Source organism: Spermophilus citellus (assembly GCF_964194105.1).
Source record: "Spermophilus citellus genome assembly, chromosome: 3".
Lineage (NCBI taxonomy): Eukaryota > Metazoa > Chordata > Mammalia > Rodentia > Sciuridae > Spermophilus > Spermophilus citellus.
Genome location: NC_138184.1, coordinates 30,751,282 through 30,770,215, shown reverse-complemented (window position 1 = coordinate 30,770,215; position 18,934 = coordinate 30,751,282). Strand labels below are relative to the sequence as shown.

The 18,934-nt window shown below is 45.1% G+C and overlaps 1 protein-coding gene across 2 annotated transcripts in view; it reads left to right on the top strand.

Annotated features, from left to right (window-relative positions):
- The first annotated feature begins 677 nt into the window (after positions 1-677).
- The window catches only part of GPD1L (glycerol-3-phosphate dehydrogenase 1 like), a 50,496-nt gene continuing 32,239 nt past the window's right edge, over positions 678-18,934 (top strand). The window contains exon 1 of one of the 2 annotated variants that reach the window (XM_081284011.1): positions 678-875. In XM_081284011.1, the coding sequence (XP_081140137.1) occupies positions 829-875 (47 nt within the window). In that variant the 5' untranslated portion in view covers positions 678-828. Of the gene's footprint in view, positions 876-17,432; positions 17,540-18,934 lie in introns of those variants that run through there. The other variant, XM_081284012.1, reaches the window with a different exon arrangement.

The window sequence follows — 18,934 nt, the reverse complement described above, 5'->3', positions numbered from 1 at the left end:
AAAAAAAATAAATAAACTACTTGGTCCTCCTCTGACAGTGTTTAGCATTCTCCATATAGGTGTAATTGTAATCTTTGGTCAGATTGAATAACATTCTATTTGTCAGGGAGGAGAGAAGTGTGGTTTCACCCACAAACAAGGACCAGTCAGGTCCTGGTAAAGCAATGAGGGGGTCAAGTCCTGCTTCTAAAGTGGGTTAGGGCACTCCCCCACCCCACCCGGCCAGCCAAGGGCCTAGGCCCCCCCCCCCCAATAATCCAAGTTCGCTGAGAAGTTCAGGGGGGTCTAACTGTGCATTGTGTATACAAGTGAGGCAAAGGTGAGCACTTCGAGTTCTGGTCCACGTGGGTTAACCTTAGAGTCAACCTAACAGTCTCTCTGGAGTCCAAATCGCAGAGTGGCAGCTGTTCCCGAGTAGGCAGAAAGGAGCGTGCAGGGGACGCAGGGCAGCCTCCAGAGTTGGGCATGCAAGTCTCTGCGCCAAGACCCAAGTCTGCACGTGGCGCGGTGGGGGCGGCGGTTTTGGGGCACGCAGTGGTCGGTGGTGTGGACTACAAGTCCCGACATGCCTCGGGCAGGGGTGCGCTAGCACAGGAGCGGGGCTGGGAGGCCAGGGCCAGGCGTGCGCAGTGGTTGTTGGGAGTGGCGGGGCGGGTCTTCCCCGGCTGTCATCTGTGGCCCCCGGCGCTCGGGCAGGGGTGGCCGTGTCTATTGGCGGAGAGGCAGGCAGGGCGGGTCGCCGCGAGCTGCTGCGGGCGAGGCTGAGCGGGTGGAGGCCGGCAGCGGGTCGGGGAGGCACAGTCTGGGCTGCTGCATACCGGTCTGGCCATGGCAGCGGCACCTCTGAAAGTGTGCATCGTGGGCTCGGGGAACTGGTGAGCGGAGGCGGGCTGGCGGCGCGGGCTCCGCCTCCAGGAAGCCCCTTTCCCTGGCGGTCTAGAGCTGAGCTCCCCGCAGCAGCGTGGGCACCGGGCACCGCGCGCAGGGAGGCGGGGTGGGCGACCTCGGGGCCAGGCTGGGCACTGCACGCCAGGGGAGGCCGCACCGAGGTCCTAGCCTGGGAATCTCTGGGCCCTTGTGCCCGCGGGGGCAACGCAGACCGAGGGCACCGCGCGCCCATGGGCACCTGTCCGCGCCTAGTTATCCGCGCGGCGAGCGCACAGAAACCACCTGCTCACCACGCCCTGATGTTTTGCGCAATATTCTGAGGTCGTTCTCAATTCTCCCTACCGATCGCCTGGGTCCAGGAATTGAAGGAGGCCCAAGAATTAGTGTAGTTTTGATGTTGGGCAAACCGAAGCACAGAGGGCTTGCTATTCGGGTCTCTGGCGGGGCAAGCTCTGCCCATTAAGGTATGGTTCTCATCTCCGCTTCTGATAACGTCCAGTATCTTAGTAGCGTGGCATCAGGAAGAAGATCCAAGTTCCAACGGGCCTTGTTTCCTGGGGACCTTGAGAGTTCTTCTATGGGGAGATGTTTGCAAAGCTTTGCATTTCCAGGGCTTGATTTGACTTTAACCTTTATAAAGCACTATGTGCAAGGCGCTCTTGCACTTACTTTACACGTGTCAGCTCCTTGGTAGCAGCCTTTATCGAACTCACACGGTGTGATTCTTTGGTGTATTTGGGTGAATGCAGAGGAGCATGGGGAGGAAAGGAGGCAGAATATAGCCTTGGCATTTTCAAGCTCTTTATCTTTGCTTCACTTCTCTTCCCACTTCTGAGGGAGTGGTACAGAATCATTTGGAGTCACTGTGCCCTTTCCCTTTCAGTGCGTTTGTTTACCTGTGTTTCTGTGGCCTGACTCACATCCCCGTTCAGCCTTCTAGAAGTGCTGCAGACATGGGCACATGGTATTTGGTCTCTGACTTACTTTTTTAAGACAGACAAAAATACTTCTCTGAAGAAACCTGAACCTGGTTTTCCACTTTTCCATCCCATCAAAGGATGAACTTTCTCTGAACCCCTATTGCTGATCTCTGTCCATGCACTGAAATGATTTAATTATTGGTTTCTACTCCTTCCTCCCCCACTTGAGATTGAACTCAGGGGTGTTCTCCCACAGAGCTACATCCCCGTTCCTATTTATTTAATTAATTAATTTTTTTTTAAAGAGAGAGTGAGAGAGGAGGGGGGGGAGAGAGAGAGAGAGAATTTTTAATAAAATTAAAATTTTATTAAAAAAAGACACAACATCTTTGTTGGTATGTGGTGCTGAGGATCGAACCCCGGGCCGCACGCATGCCAGGCGAGCGTGCTACCGCTTGAGCCACATCCCCAGCCCCCTATTTAATTATTTAGAGGCAGAATCTTGCTAAGTTGGGAGGCTGGCCTCAAACTTGAACGTGTGATCTTCCTACCTCAGCTTCCCGAGTAGCTAGGATTATAGGCCAGTGCCACCAAGCTTCCCTGCCCAGCTCAAGGCTAACATCTACCTTAGTGCCCTCCAAAATGCTAAGTAAATGCTAAATCAATGTCTGAAAACTATTTATTTATTTATTTTATTTATTTTTGGTGCTGGGGATGAAGCCCAGGGCCTTGTGCATGCAAGGCAAGCACTCTACCAACTAAACTATATATCCCCAGCCCTGAAAACTACTTTTTAATTTTTATTTTTGGTGCTGGAGATAAACTCAGGGCCTATCCCATGCTAAGCACATATTGTACCTTTGAGTTATACCCCATCCCCAAAAGTAATTTTAAACCTCGTATTGTATTTGATTAGGAGCTCATTTACTTTTTTTGTGTATGTGTGTATAGTGCTGGGGATCAAACCCACAGCTTCACACATAGTACGCAAGCACTCTACCCCAGATCTTATTTTTTATATTTGTTTTTTAGTTGTAGTTGGACACAACACCTTTAATTCACTTGTTTATTTTTGTATGCGGTGCTGAGGATTGAACCCAGGGTCTCAATCCTGAACCCAAGTGCGAGGTGAGTGCTCTACCCGCTGAGCCACAACCCCAGCCCCCCACCCCAGACCCCTTTTTTTTTTTGAGCCAGGGCGTTGTTAAGTGGCTGAGGCTGGCCTTGAACTTGTGATCCTCCTGCCTCAGCCTCTTTACAGGAATTACAGTTTTTTTATAAACTAAAAGGTACAGTGAAACATCTCCCATCCACTTTTGTCCCCCAGGAACCTTCTGAAGGAAAATCAGTGTTGATCTCTTCTGACCTTTCGGGAGGAATTCTGTCAGACACAAGTGACATGTTTATATGTGTTCTTTTCTCCCTTTATTCTACAAATCAAGAGTACTGGGCACTTTTTCTTTTCAACCAACAACAGAAAGTCGTGCACATTTCATGGAGTCAGTACCTATCCAGTGCAGAGCTTCATTCGGAGGTTTCAGCTTGACTTTGCCAATTTGGGTCTCAAGGTCACTTCAATAAGGTGTCAGCTGCCCTGTTGGACATGCCACTGGAAAAGCACCCATTTAGCACATGTTCTTTTAAAATTAGTTTCCTCTCCTATAAAATTCCACGGATGACAGCCCTCTTTCCTAATTTAGAAGGTGCAGGTAAAAGTGGCACAGCTTTGCCATGCTGGATTTGAGCCCGAGTGATAGTAGTGAAGCGAAGCTCCTTACCCTCCACTGAGATTTGGCTGCAAGCCCCTGGCTTCCTCATTCTGATGTACTTGACTGTTTTCTTGGCCCACTCCAGCCTGGGGAAATGGACTAGAACTTGGCCAGTGACTCTGTAGCAGAGCCATTGAGAAAGAAGCCCATAGTTTGGGCTGGGTGCCTGGCTTCATTAATCACAGGATCAGACGGGAACAGATGTTGGCATCTCTGCCATTGCCTTGGTTGGGTACAGAGCCACTCTAGTCCTAGATAGAGATCACAGCCTCCCCAGAGAAATTCAGGGACTTAGGAGCTGAGTTCAAGCCATAGAGCCCCCAAAGGGTACATGGAGTGTTCAGTTCTGGTTCAGTAGATATTGGAGTGTTTTTCCCAAGTAGTTACTGTATTCTTTACAGCAGTACACTAGACAGAGTCCCTGCCAGTAGGAAACTTACCTTCAGGGCTTGGAAGATAAGATCAAGAGAAATATAATGTGGAATGGAGATTTGTCACAAGGTTAAACGTTACATTTTAAATAGTATTTCTTAAAGAGTGCATTTTCTGAAGACCACTTGCACCTGTATTACCACTGAAATCAGATTTGCTGAATCATATTCCCTAAGGGTAGGAAGGATTTTTTTCCCTAAGGGACTTTAGCCTTTCCTTAATAAAATATATCTCTAGAAGCTGGATTTACCCATCCAGATCTGGTCCCTGTCTCAGGAACCTAAATGTTCCTTGAGCAATATTTACCCTGGGGACTTTGGAGTAGATCCCTCTGCTTATATAAATAAAGGTGTTGTTTACTTATAAGCTCATAGTTGAAAGGCAGCTGTAACTCACATGGAGACTCCCCCAGGTCACCTGTCATCTGTGGCAGGGAATCCAGTTGGCTTGCCAAGGCCCTTCAAGGAGGAAGGAACTGGGTGGGAAGGTGGGAAGGTAAAGCCAGTTGTGTAAGATGGCCTTGTCCTGTCCTTTGGTCAGCCTTTTCCTCCAGATAATTCAGGGACAGAAGGCTGGTGTATCTGGCTGAGCCCTTTGGTCCCACTCATTGTGAGGGACAGGGAAGGGTCACTTAACCTGCCTGACTTTCCATGGCCCTGTGACTTGTAACTTGGCAAAAACAAAAGCTTGGCAGATTCTTCCAAAGATGTTACAGTTTCTTTCTCAGCCCCTGTGAAGATCACCCAGATACAGTGCAAACCATGGTTCTAGAATTGAAACCTGAGTTATATTTACTGCCAAACCTCTGTAATGGGAGCATATGTCCAAAGACATATCCCCAGCCTCTTTTGTAAGGCAGGGTCGTGCAGTAGGGTGAGGGGCCCAGATTTCCACCCTAATCCCCTGTTTGACAGCTTCAAGGCCTTGGCAATTGGCTTCTATGAATGATTGCTTATACTATTGGTACCTGCTGTCTAGGATTATGTTTAGAATTGTTGCTAAAAGCAAAGAAGATCAGGGAGGAAATTAGGAAGAAGAAGGTTAGGGAAAAGAAGCTCAGGGAGGAGAAGGTTGGGAAAACGAAAAAGAAACATGAAGTTTCAAAGCCACAAGAGATAGAGCCAACACGTCAAGTGAAACCTTGTTACAGGATTACATGAGATGATCCAGGGAGAGTAAATGGTGGCTAGAGCTCATTCAGTATCCGCTGCTATTACTGTTATTAGTTTCATCATTCTTGACCGGAGCCATCCCAACATTAAGTCACAAAATGGACCAGATTGGAATCTGGCCAAGTAGTATAGGCCGAGGCTGGGAGAGGGGACAAGAAGAGTGACTGCTACACAGATGGAGGAGTTTCCCCAGGAGTGACCTTGTTTTCACATCAGCCCCCAGCCTGACATCTTCCTCAGGCTGAAAGGTCAGGGTGAGTGCTGGCCCTCTTTGCACTGATGCCGGAAGCAGGACTTAACTCTGCTAGAACCTACAAAATGCACCACCTGAGCTCATCATTCACCTCTGCCACCCCTTTGCCTGTGCTACTCCATTTCTGCCATGATGCATGCTACCCAGAGATCTAAGAAACAGTCTGAGCAACTAATTTAGCTCCTCTGTGGTCAGAAGTAATTGCGTCCTTCCCTGTCAACAGGCCACACTGACTCTCTTCTGCTTTGGGAGCTGGAGGGAGTTTGATGACAGGGTAGGTTAGAGCTGTGAGGATATTCAGGGTCCCCTCCTGGTCTGGGGCAAGAACATTCATACACATACAGCATAATTTAAAAAAGGAATTGACGAAGCCAGGCTGTGGTGGCAACTGTATAGCTGTAATCCCAGCAATTCAGGAGGCCAAACCTGGAGGATCACAAGTTTGAGGCCAGACTCAGCAACTTGGCAAGACCCTGTCTCAAAATAAAAAACAGGGGATATATATAGCTCAGTGATAAAGCAGCCCTGGGTTCAAACTCTAATACAAAAACAAACAAAAGAAGTGGCACTTAATGACCTGTTTCTATCACTTCCCCAACCTATTCTAACATAAAAATCACAAGGACTACTCTAGAAGTAGAAGTGCTCTGTTTTCTTAACCCCCACATGTTTCTTCATTCTTCTCTTCCATTTCCTCCTCTCCGTTAACAGGAATCATAATAATTTTCTGTTTATCAGGTATGTAGATTACTTCATTTTAAACCTGGTAGATTAAAAACAGGTTAGAAAAAACTTGCTCAAGGTCAACACTTAATAAGGTAAAGTTCAAATGCAAGGTCCTTCTTGCTCCAGAAACTCCGTTTCTATAAATTCCCGACATTTTCAGTGAAAGACATACTTAAACCTGAGGACAGATCTCCTTGTCATAAAAATGTTGAGCACCTACCTTTCTAATGTAAGTCTAATCTAACGAATATTCCATTTATGAGAAGTAAAACTGAATGAAGCCTTAAAATGGGTCAGTTTCCCTCCAAAGCAGGTACCCATTCTTCTGTAGATCCCAAAAGATGATCATAGTTTACTTTTTTTTTTTTTTTTTTTTTTTGTGTGTGTGTGTGTGTGTGTGTGTGTGTGTGTGAGTGATGGTGGTACTGGGCATTGAACCCAGGGGTACTCTACCACTGAGCTACATCCCAGCCCTATTTATTTTTATTTTGAGACAGGGTCTCACTAGTTTGTCCAAACTGTCCTTGAACTTACAATCAATCCTCCTTCCCCAGCCTCTTGAGTCACTGGGATTATAGGTGTGCCCCACCACCTGGGTTACTATTTATTTTAAAGGCAGTTGACTACCTCTTCCTCCTCCTCCTTCTCCTACTTCTTCCCCTCCTCTACCCCCTTCTCCTTCTTCTTTTCCTTCCTCCTTCTCTTTCTTCCTTCTTCTTTCTTTCTTTCTCTCTGTACTGGGGATTGACCCCCACAGAGCACTTAACCACTGCACCACATCCCCAGTCCTTTTTAATTTTTTTTTATTTTGAGATGGTCCAGGTTGCTAATGCTGGCTTTGAGTTTGGGAACTCCTGTTGTAGCCTCTTGAGATTCTGGGATTACAGGCACACAACACTACACGTGGCTGGTTTTTTGTTTTGTTGTTGTTGTTGTTTGTTTGTTTAAATTTTGAATGAGGTTTATTGAGTGCTATTGTTTATTAACAATAAGATAATCATGAGTGAAACAGACATCAAAATGATATTTAGAAAGGTGAATGAACCACACATACAGAATAAAAAGTCTTTTCCAAGTTATTCCAGAGGACTTGATATTTTTTCCAATAGGACAATTTATTCCCAGTCTATGAATAGAGAGGGGCATAACTGTTGGGAAAAAAATTTTTTTTTTCTTTTTTGGTACCTGGGATTGAACCCAGGAGTGCTTTACCACTGAGCCACATCCTCAGCCCTTTTTATTTTTTATTTTGAGACAGGGTGTCACTAAGTTGCTTCGGGGTCTCACTAAATTGCTGAGGCTAGTCTGGAACTTGCAATTCTCCTGCTCTAGCCTCTGAAACTGCTGGGATTACAGGCATGTGCCACAGTTCTTGGTTTAGAACAATCTTAACCTTTGAGTTAACCTCCAACTTTTACCTGTTTATCTCAGCAGCACCTGAGTGAGCCTCTTTTCTAAGACATATGCCTTTGGGTAGAAAAGTCATGTGTCCAATAAATAAATCATGTCTATGGGGGGTCCAGTGCTGTCCCCAAGTCTCTTGAAGTTGCAAGGGGGCAGAGGTTTCTGTGGTTAGTGCTGTCCAGGCCACCCTTTGCTCCCACAGAGTTGTACTGGTAGCATTTTGCTGTCATTCAACTTTGGCTTGATTCTTTTCACAACTGGGAGCAGGGAACTGAATGAATTCTCGATTGCTGTCTACCATTCCAAAAGCTAGTGGCTTCCCACAGCAACCACTAATTAGCTCGTAATTTGGGTGGTCAACAATTCTGACTCACTAACCAGGGAAGGATCTAATCTAGGTTGGGCTCACTCATAATGGTCAGGGTCACAAATGGGTTAGCTGGAACCATTAGTCCTAGATGACCTCCACCATGTGTCTGGCAGTGGACAGGTTTCAGCCAGAATGACAGGAGCCACCGAGGCGAGCCACCTGCCTCATCCTTCAGCAGGTTAATTCTGGCTTCTCCAGGTGATGACTGGCTTTCAGCAAGAGCAAGAATACTTTTTAAGCTTTTGCCACAATTAGGCCAGGTGCTTTCCCGGTCTTCATTTAGGAGATTCATGGTACCACGAACTGACATACAATTTACACCATGACCCAGAACACTTCACATATTACAGGAAACATGTTTCACAATAACAGAGGTTCCTGGGGTGATGGACTATGATATTTTCATTTTTTTCCTGTGTTTCTTTCATTTTTAGAACCTGCATAACCCACTTTGAGAAATACTGTCTTAGGTAGAAAAATAGTTTCTTTCCCATCATCACAGCCAGAGTACCTCCACAGCTGCATGGGTATGTCCCCCAGAAAACCATGTTCTCCACATCTGATTGTTTCTGCCTGGTTTTCCCAGTGCTGAGAAGAGGAAGTGGTTTGCATGGGTTACAAGCAAAAAAGAACCAAAGGCCCCTAGAATTTGTTTCTCCATCCCTGGAAAGCTCTGACCTAATGGCTTGATCAGTGGCTATCTGTACAGAAATATCCCCAGACGAAATGAGTCATTCACTTAGCTACCCCCAGCATGATGGGAAAATATCCTCAAGCATCTAGAGCCTTTTGTCTAAGATTATTTGAACCTTTGTACTTGGGTTTCTTTAGTAGATTTGCCCATTGGTAGGAAGTATCTTGCATAGACCAGTCTCCTTGGTTCTTACCCTTGTAGGTTGTTGACAAATACTAATATAAATTTTAGAAATTATTATGGATAAGTTTGCATTATCATGTAGGCAGGTAACCATGCATTTATATTCTACCTGGAACAATGATTCACATTTGTACTGGTCTAATTTTTTTTTTTTTTTTATATCAGGGATTGAGCCCAGGGGTACTTTACCACTGAGCTACATCTCAGCCCTTTTTACTTTTTATTTTGAGACAGCTAAGTTGCTCAGGCTGCCCTTGAAGTTGCTATCTTCCTGCCTCAGCCTCCTGATTGACAGGGACTTCAGGTGTGCATCACCACACCTGGCTTACTACTTATTTTTTTTTTTTAAGGCATCTGATCTTATTTTTTTTTTAGACAAATTCTTGTTAAGTTGTTGAGGGTCTTGCTACGTTGCTGAGACTGATGGAGAGCTTAGGATCCTCCTTTATTATGGGGAACAAAGACTGGGGACTTTATTCCCCAGTCGATAGATCTACAGGCATGCTCTTACATCCAACTTAAATAATAAATCTTATAGTAACCTGCTCATAATGAACTGCTATGCGTTGGGGTAACTTGATGGTGTTCTTCAGAGCCAAGACTAGCAATGGTAGTGCTTGAGATTTCAGGACTTCCAATCTCTGTATTTCATCTCAAGTGCTGGCTGTAGTTGGTGGGTGGTGGCCCCATACACTTCAGCATGGAGAAGAATTCTCAGAGAGCAAGCTTAGAGGTGGGCTTGGGGTGGGGATGGGCTGCATCCATGCTAAATTAGCTTGGACAAATTTACTACTACCAAAATTTTTACTACTAACATTTAATAACACTTGGATTAAATTACTTTTACCAAAGTAGAACCCATCTGGAGACTCTAACACAACTAGTTCAAACTTAAGCTTTGGCCCACAGTGGTGCAAGTGTCAGACTCAGTGATCAGGACTGTTGAGCCCTTTCCATTGGCCAGGAGTTCCAACCTCATTGTGTATTATCTAAGTTAATGCTCACAATAGCGAGTATTGTTACCATCCTTGTTTAGATGAGGATTCTGATGTATGCAGAGGTCATGTCCAGGACTTACAGCTACAAAGTGGTGGAGTAGTTGAAACTTCTCTGCCCTTCTTCGCCTACTTGAAATGTGACTATGGGGACTAAATTTAAATGTTTAATTATGAAAATTAATATTTAAATTAAAGTTTCAATAATCCATGTAGCTAATACATTGGACCACAGAGCTCCACACACTGCTTTTCTCTTTGATTTTACATTTAACTATCCTGAAGATCTTTCCATATCTGTACACAGAGAACATCTCATTCTTTTTTTTTTTTTTTTTAATCTGTGCTGGGGATTGAACCCAGAGCCTCCTGTATGCTAGGAAAGTGTTCTATCCTATGTCTACAGCCCTTTTAAAAAATTTTTAATTTTGAGAGAGGGTTTTGCCAAGTTGCCCAGTTTGACCTTGAACTTTAGATCCTCCTGCTTCAGCATCCTGAGTAGCTGGGATTACAGGTGTGCACCACTGTGCCCGGCTCTCATTCTTTTTTTCATAGTTATATTATATTCCCAGGTATGGCTACTCCTTTGTTTAACCATTCTCCTGATTTGGACATTTGGGTATTGTTTTTAACAGTTGTGCAGTGAATCACCTTATACTCTTATATCTGTAAAGATAGCGGGAAGAACCAGAACTATTAGAAACACATGAAAAATGATTTAATGTGGTGATATCTTATTTAATTTTTCGCTTTGTAATAAGCAAGTATTAGGAAGATAGAGGGAGGCATCCTAGCTGCAGAGGGATTAGAAATATATGCAGAAAAGAGGTTGATTTGCTCTGGATTACCCAGCACATGTGGAATAGGGCTCAGGTTTAAAATTAATTTAATCCTTAAATTAAATTCCTTGCTCTTCTGTTTTGCATCACTGAAACTCCAGTGTGTGCCTTGGAAACAGTCTCTAGTGATTCTCTGAGAGCAGGGGCATGCAGTCTGTCATCTGGTTATTGTGTCAACAGGGAGCAGGTGCCAGGTGGCTGTTAGAATTTACACTGTGTGGTTCTTTTCCATGATCAATAGATGGGCCTGCGGACTGTGCTTATCCACAAACCTTGGGCAAAGCTGTAGAATCTGCTTGTCTAGAGCCCTGGAGACAAGGTGATTCTCTGCCATCCATGCTTAAGAGTGGGACCCTAGAGCCAGTTCATGAGACCATGACTTAGATTTTCCCCACGGTGCTGTGGGTTGCTCTTGGTGGTGGTGGTGGGGGGGAGAGTCTCAGGCTACCTGTGCCTGTGGTTCTAATATGAATTCACCTGACAATTGCAATGTCTCGGGTGACCATTTTCTCCATGGTATGTGGAGTTGATAGCACGGCTGAACAGGTCATGGTAGGTGTTTTAGAACAAGCTGATCGAGGTATGGCCCATCCAAAAGTGTTCTGAAGGAAACATGGAAATAAATATTTGCTAAAGTGAGACTTAGAAGGTATCTGGATTTCAATGCCTCCTCTAGCTTGCATTTTTTGTTTGTTTGTTTTTTTGGATTGGCTAACAGACCTTGGGACCTGCTGAAACTCATCTGCTTTGGATTGGGGCGGGGTGGGGGAGGGTTCTGTTAAAACATCCAAAAGACAAGAATGACTTATAATTACCAGGTTAGCAAACTTCAATGATAGCTGTCTATATTGGAAAAGTAAATAAAAGTGAGAAGATAACATTGGCTTGTACTAGGTACAAGCAGGAAGGTGATATCACGAACAGGAAGGTGATATGCTCCCTCTGCACTTTTCCAACTTTAATATGCATGTGGGTCTCTTGAAGATGGGTCTGTGGTAGAGATTCTGAAGTGGCAGATCTTATTTTTTTTTCTTATTTAATTTTTTGCTTTGTAATAAGCAAGTATTAGGAAGGTATTATGGATAATATGGAGTGATGGACTCTGTCTGATATTTTAAATTGGACCCAGGGAGATTGAACCCAGAAGTACTTAACCACTGAGCCACATCCCTAGCTGGTTTTATTTTTTTATTTTGAGACAGGGTCTCACTCAGTGGTTAAGGCTGGCCTCAAACTTTCGATCCTCCTGTCTCAGCCTCTGGATTTAAAGGCATGTAACACCATGTCCAACCAAAGAGGCAGATCTTGAGTGACATTTCTAACAATCTCCTAGGGATGCTTTTGCTGCTGGTCCATGAACTACACTTTGAGTAGAGCCTCACTACAGACCAGGTTCTATGCTAGTTCTTGTGTGTTTTCTTGAAGTCCCTTTAATGTGAGTTTTTAAATTGTGGTATACACAATATAAAGTTTCCCATCTTAACTGTGCTTTGAGTGTCTAGTTCAGTACGTTCACACTGTTACACAACCCACCTGTAGAACTCTCCTCATCTTGCAGAACTAAAACTGGATATTCATTAAACAACAGTTCCTCCTGCCACTCTCCCTCCAGCACTGGGCAACTGCCCTGAAACTTTGTCCTTGTGATTTGACCATTCTAGTACTCAAACAAGCGGTCCTGTAAGTAGAATCCTTAAATTAAATTCCTTGCTCTTCTGTGCCTGGCTTATCTCACTTAGCATAATGTATTCACGGCTCATATATATTTAGCATGTGTCACAATTTCCTTTTTAAGATTGAATAATGTGCCATTTATACACCCTATATGCCACATTTTGTCTGTCCATTTATCAGTTGATGGACACTTACTTGGATTGCTTCTACCTTTTGGCTGTTGTGAATAATTCTGCCATGAACATGGTATCAAATATCTGAGTATCTGCTTTCAGTTCTCTTGAGTCTATTCCCAGAAGTAGGAGGACTGGGTAATGTGGTGATTCTATTTTTAATTCTTTTTTTTTTTTTTTTAATGTACTGGGGATTGAACCCAGGGGTGCTTAAGAATTGAGCCACATCCCCAACCCTCCCCCACCCCCGCTTTTTTTTTTTTTTTTTGTATTTTATTTAGAGACAGGGTCTCTCTGAGTTGCTTAGGACCTTGTTAAGTTGCCGAGGCTGACTTTGAGCTTGGTATCCTCCTGCCTCAGCCTCCTGATCAGCTGGGATTACAGGAATGTGCCACTGCGTCCAGCCCTATTTTTAATCTTTTGAGGATTTATCATGCGGTTGCCTACGGCAGCTGCAGCACTGCACAGTTTTATCAGCAGTGAAGTGCATGAGGATTCTGATTTTTCCACATCCTCATCCAAACTTGTTTTTTTTTTTCTATTTTTGATAGTAGCCAGTCTAATGAGTAGGAGGTGATGTATTTATTAATTGCAAATGATCACATGGCTTGTACAAATTTTGCGTCTTGCTTTTTTTGCTAAATGTATCTTTCTATGGGAAGCACTTTCCTCTGCAGTTTGAATTTTGGTAGATAGAAGGCCTTCTTTTTTGTCTCCCTGCTTTTCTGTCAGTGAAGTTGTTCATTGATCTTTTTTTCTCTGTGGTTTCTTCTTTTGATTCCAAGCTTAGAAAGCTTCCCTATCTGGAGATCAAATAAACATTCCCCAAGCGAACCTATTTTTAATATTTCATTTTTTTTACATTTGCATCAGAGACTCTGGCATTTGATTGTACTTTAAAAGCCCTTTAACTTTAAAGAGTTACACAAAATGTTAACAGTGGTTCTGCCTTGGTGGTGAGGTTATTCATAATTCTCTTTTCTTCTTTCATGCATTGCTCATAGGAGTGAAAGAGTAGATGTTACTTAAACCAAAATTGACCACCCTCTTGCCCAGGGAACCATCCCTCTGATCAACTCTGGGAGAGACAAAGGCATGGAATGTGTGAGCCCTTACTGATTCAGCTCTCTGGTCCTTTATTTCCTGTTAAGTAAAAGGAGAGTCCTTTCTGGCCTCAAAAGATTCTGCACTGGGCTGGGGATGTGGCTCATGCGGTAGCGCGCTCGCCTGGCATGCGTGCGGCCCGGGTTCGATCCTCAGCACCACATACAAAGATGTTGTGTCCACCGAGAACTAAAAAATAAATATTAAAACTTCTCTCTCTCACTCTCTCTCCTCTCTCACTCTCTCTTTAAAAAAAAAAAAAAGAATATTATTAAAAAAAAAAAGATTCTGCACCCCCGAAAGTGCATGGGCCACCAAATTCTTTCTTGTGTTTTGTACTGGGGATTGAATTAGGGGTGCTCTATCACTGAGTTACATCCACAGCCCTTTTTATTATTATTATTTTTTTTTAGTTGAGAGTCTCCCTAAGCTGCCTAGTGCTTTGCTAAGTTGCCGAGGTTGGTCTCAACTTGCAATCTTCCTGTCTCAGCCTCCAGAGTCACGGGGATCTCCATGCCCCGCCAGGCCACTGAAATTCTATTTTGTCTGGATTAAGTGGCCATTCTTTGGCTAATGAGTGGATCTTTAGCCTGATTGAAATATACCCCCCCCCTTTTCTTTAACATTTTTTAAGTTGTTGATGGACACTATACCTTTATTTAGTATTTTTTTTATATGGTGCTGGGGATGCAACCCAGTGCTTCATGCATGCTAGGCAAAGCACTCTACTACTGAGCCACAACCCCAGCCCCTGAAATATACCTTTTTAGGAGTGGGAGGGAAGAATAAGGACAGAGTGAATGGCCAAGGGGTCAGCTGGGGCTTTGTCAAGCTGGAGATTAGGGCCTGGTGTCCTTGTAGTTGGGACCCAGGGTGGAAGAAGGAAGCAGTGGAGACCCACTTTGGGGTGTGAATCTCTTCTTCCGTGAACCACCTGTGTGGTCTCCTTGCTTCCTTTTCTTCAGGGCAGGGGGGGGGGTAATAACAGTACCTGCCTCAGTGGAGGTGAGGTGTGAAACAGAGAATGTGGATAGATGGGTAAAGTGGCGGAGTACTCATCACTATGCTAACAGAACAGCTGGGTGAAGCGTTTGGAATAGTGCATGATCCCTAGTGGATGCCTGGTCAATGCTGGGTCTGCCCACCCTGTCCCTTTCTCACTCTTACCAGCTCCTTGCCCTTTCCTTCACCTCCCTCTCCCTCCTCTTGCAATCCCACCTGCTCTTCCCCTCTCTGTTTCCTTCCTCCGGCCTGTCCTTCCCTGTCCCCCTGTTTCTGACTCCTCCTCCCTCTCCTAGGGTCCTTAACCTTCCCTTTCTCCTTCTGATGGCTCCTCCTTCTATTCCTTCCTTTCTGCCCCTCCTCCCTTCCCCTCCACCCTGGAGGAGTTGGCTCTAGGTGAAAGTAATTGCTGTTGTTAGTCGCAGCAGAAGATAAGCCCCAGCCTTCTCCTGCTGGACCTTTGCTCTGGCCTCCCCAGGTGAGGCCCACCTTCAGAGTTCAGCCTTAGCTGCGCTCTCTCCCAGCTTCCTCTGAATGGCCTGACAAGTGTCACCATGTCACCCGCTTATTGGTCACATTGGTCACTGTGCTGGAATATCATCAATCTCCATTTATCAGTCTCCAAGCTTCCTGAGGGTGGACACTTGTCTGCTTTTCTTCCCTTGAATTCCTGCCCCTTCAGGGTATCCAGACTGCATCAATAAATGACTCTACATCAGGGCAAATATGAATTAGGAAGTGTGGACTTTGGAAACAGAGTTCAGAGTCTGTAGGGAGACAGCATGACTTTGGGTAACTTATTATTGCTCTCTGAGCCTCAGTTTCTTCATCTGTAAAATAGGCAAGATGTTCATTTCCCTTGTGGATTGTGATAAAGAAGAACTATTTTTTTTTTTTAATTTGCAACACTAGGGATTGGACCCAGGGATCCCTGCCACTGAGCTATATCTACAGCCATATTTTTTTTTTTTTTAAATTTTGGAGACTGGGTCTCACAAAATTTTTCCAAGCTGGCCTTGATCTTGTGATCCTTCTGCCTCAGACTTCTGAATTGCTGGGATGACAGGCATGCACTATCATGCCTAGCTGAAATAAAATCTTATATCAAATACACACTTTTGCAAGATGCTTTTAAGCTTCATTTGCATAGCATTATAGAAGTTATGAATTAGGGTATACGTTGGGGTTTGAGGTAATTCATGCTGTCATACGTAATGTGGTTTCATGGCTCTGTGTAAAGACCCAGGACTGGCTATCAGCAGACTTGATTCTCTTTTTTTAAAATATTTTTATTAGTTATTAATGGACCTATGTCTATATGCGGTGTTGAGAATTGAACCCTGTGCCTCACACATACTAGGCAAGTGTTCTACCACTGAGCCACAACCCCAGCCCCAGACTTGAGTCTCTTGTAGTTCTGCTACTCCCTGGCTACCAATCTTTGCTCCAGAGGCCTTCCTACAAGGCTTTTCCACTCTTTCCCCAGGTGAGGCCCATCTGGGGGCAACACCTGCTTATGTGATATGAGGCAAGATCAGAGTAAGTGGGTTCAGTTGGAATAAACTTCCATAATGTTATTTGCTTAATATATACTTTCTTGCAAGCTTACTTTAAAAGAATACTTTAGGGCACTGTAGTAAATACTGCAAGTAGAAGGTAACAGCAAGCAAAAAACCCTGGTAGCATGAAAACAAACGTGTTACTAATATTGTGCCAGATAGTACCACCTGCCAAGGCTCAGACCCAGGCCTCTTCAGGCTTTGTGAAGAAAGGAGGTTGGGAAGAGGTGGGTTCATGCCAGAGAGGTGGTAGCACATCTCTAGCACTCAGATTGAGACAGGCTGTGCACTCCCAGGAGGACCGTGAGCCTTGATACAGGCAAGTGAGTGAGTGTCATCCGGGTAGCATTCAGCCTGTGGGGCTATGATTCCCATTTCTCACTTTGTAAAACACTGGATTCAATCAAAGACCTGGAGGGGACCGTCCCCGCTCTGCCTGTCATTTGGTGCTTTGAATGAGCTGGGCCAGGTGTAGAATTGGCTGCTCACACCCATGACCCAGGGATGGATCCATCATGCCTGAACCCCAGCCATGGCTATTTGCAGAGAGAGAGAGAGAGAGAGAGAGAGAGAGAGAGAGAGAGAGAGAGAGAGAGAGAGAGAGAGAGAGAGAGAGAGAGGGAGAGGGAAGGGAAGGGAAGGGAAGGGAAGGGAAGGGAAGGGAAGGGAGGGAGGGGGAGGGGGCACGCCTGATACCCTATTTATTGGGGGGAAGATACTCAAGAAAGTTCCACCCAAATGAGGCCAGAGATTGGGCTTCAGGGGGTGTAGTCCAGTCCCATTGGGTGACACCCACTCCCAGAGCTCTAATTCCTTGCTGAGCTTGCTTTTGCACCATGGAAGCCAGTTCCATACCTCCATCAGTCAAGGCTCAGGGTACGTGCTCAGCTCCTGTTCATGGCGGCCCCCCCCCCCCACACACACAACAATTCACTCACAAGCCACCTTTGTGGACTGAGCTTTGATTTTTTTTTTTTTTTTTAAGTGTGGTCCTTGCCGTTGAACCCAGAGCCTTACATACTGTTGGCAAGTTCTGTACCACTGAGCTCCAGCCCCAGTAAAATACTTTTAGAAGAGTGTATATTACATAGAAATAGACTCAGTTTCCTCCCAAACACTCCCATGGCTCTATTTGACCCATAAGGAAAGTGACGCCTTTCCTTCCCATCGGTCAGAAGAGGTAACCCACCAGGTTCCCACAGTCCCACGTGTTCTCTTTGACCTTGTGGAAGTTCCTTGACGCCAGGGAACACTATGCACTGAGCTGTTGTCTCCCTGAATAGTAAGCAGCAGTTTCCAAGATTAGCATGGAGGCGACAGTGCTGGTGGAGAGATTCCTGGCTCCTTTCTGCAAAGTGTCAGGAGGATAATTGAATTAACAGGTATTTATCTAATGAGCCATCCTGCCGGCATAGAATAAGGTACTGCTGCCTAGCCTTGACATTTACAGCCTTCCTTTTGAGAAGGAGGAGGGCATTGGAGTTCTAAATCGTTGTGCAGAACAGCGATTCTCAGCCCTGGCTGTACGTTGAGTCACCAGGGAGCTTGAGAAACCACATCCTGGAGGTGCCAGTTTCACTGCTCTGGGGTGTGGCCTGGGACCCAGGATTTTTAAGTCTCCTGGTAATTCTAGTGGGTAGCCAAAGTCGAGGCCCTGTGGTTTAGTTTATGTATTCTGTCTCAGGAAAGGGAAAATAATTATAATCTGTGTTAGAATTACTAGAATTTTTGTGTTTCTTAAAGCACAGAGATCAAAATGCTGGGATGCCAGGGGGTGGTGGCACATACCTGGAATTTCCATGACTTGGAAGGCTGAGGCAGGCGGGTCTCAAGTTCAAGGACAGCCTGGGCAACTTAGTAGACTCTGTGTCAAACAAAAAATACAAAGAGCTGAAGATGTGGCCCAGTTGTACAGTGCCCCCTGGATCCAACAATCCCCAGACCCCCATGCCCAACCCCCCCCCCCCTCTCTCTTTCTCCCCTAAGATGAATTAGGGCTGAGTTAGAATAATAGACTTATGGGGGATAGTAAGGATAAACGTCTCCAGTATATTCTTCCACATCAGCTAAGCTTGCCAACCCCCCCATTATTATCACTCCTTATTCCATAATAATTGTTAGAAAAAATAATAAATGCCCTAACACTTGAATTTGCCAGTTGCTCTTTACAACCTTCTTCCATTTACTCTTCACACTGGGAAGGCTGCCTAAGAAACAAGCCCTTTCTTAAGCTACAGATGGAAGTTGATCGGTTCAGCTGGAATCAGGTGCCCATCTACCCGGTCATACGATTCTACCAGCTGCGGGGCACAGGTGCCTGCCTGCCTGGCCCCCTCTGCCTGCAGCCACAGCTGTCTTAAGAACTGGTGTTGACTAGATAGGTTCCTTCACTTCCCTATGTCCTGTGCAGAGGCTATCCATCATTAGAGCTGAACAGAGAAGCAGAAAGAAAGGAGCTTGGGTGCTGAAGGCTGCCTGGATGCCTGGGGGAGGGGTGGGGGGTGGTGAGAGGTGAGGTGGAGGGGTCATACTACTTGGGAATCAGGGCTCTGCATTCTTACTTTGATCCTTTTCTGGAATCCACTCAGGTTCTTGTCATGCCATTATGGTTCTACCTTGGGCCTGCTGCAGTTCATGAGAACACAGTTTACTTCACAGTGGCCACATTTTAATCTCTTTGATGAGTTTGAAATATAGCCTTGTTTTCCTTGGAGGCTCCTCCACAAACCCTGCAGTGTCAAGTTCATACTTAAAGGTGTATTTCTCTTCCACTTGTG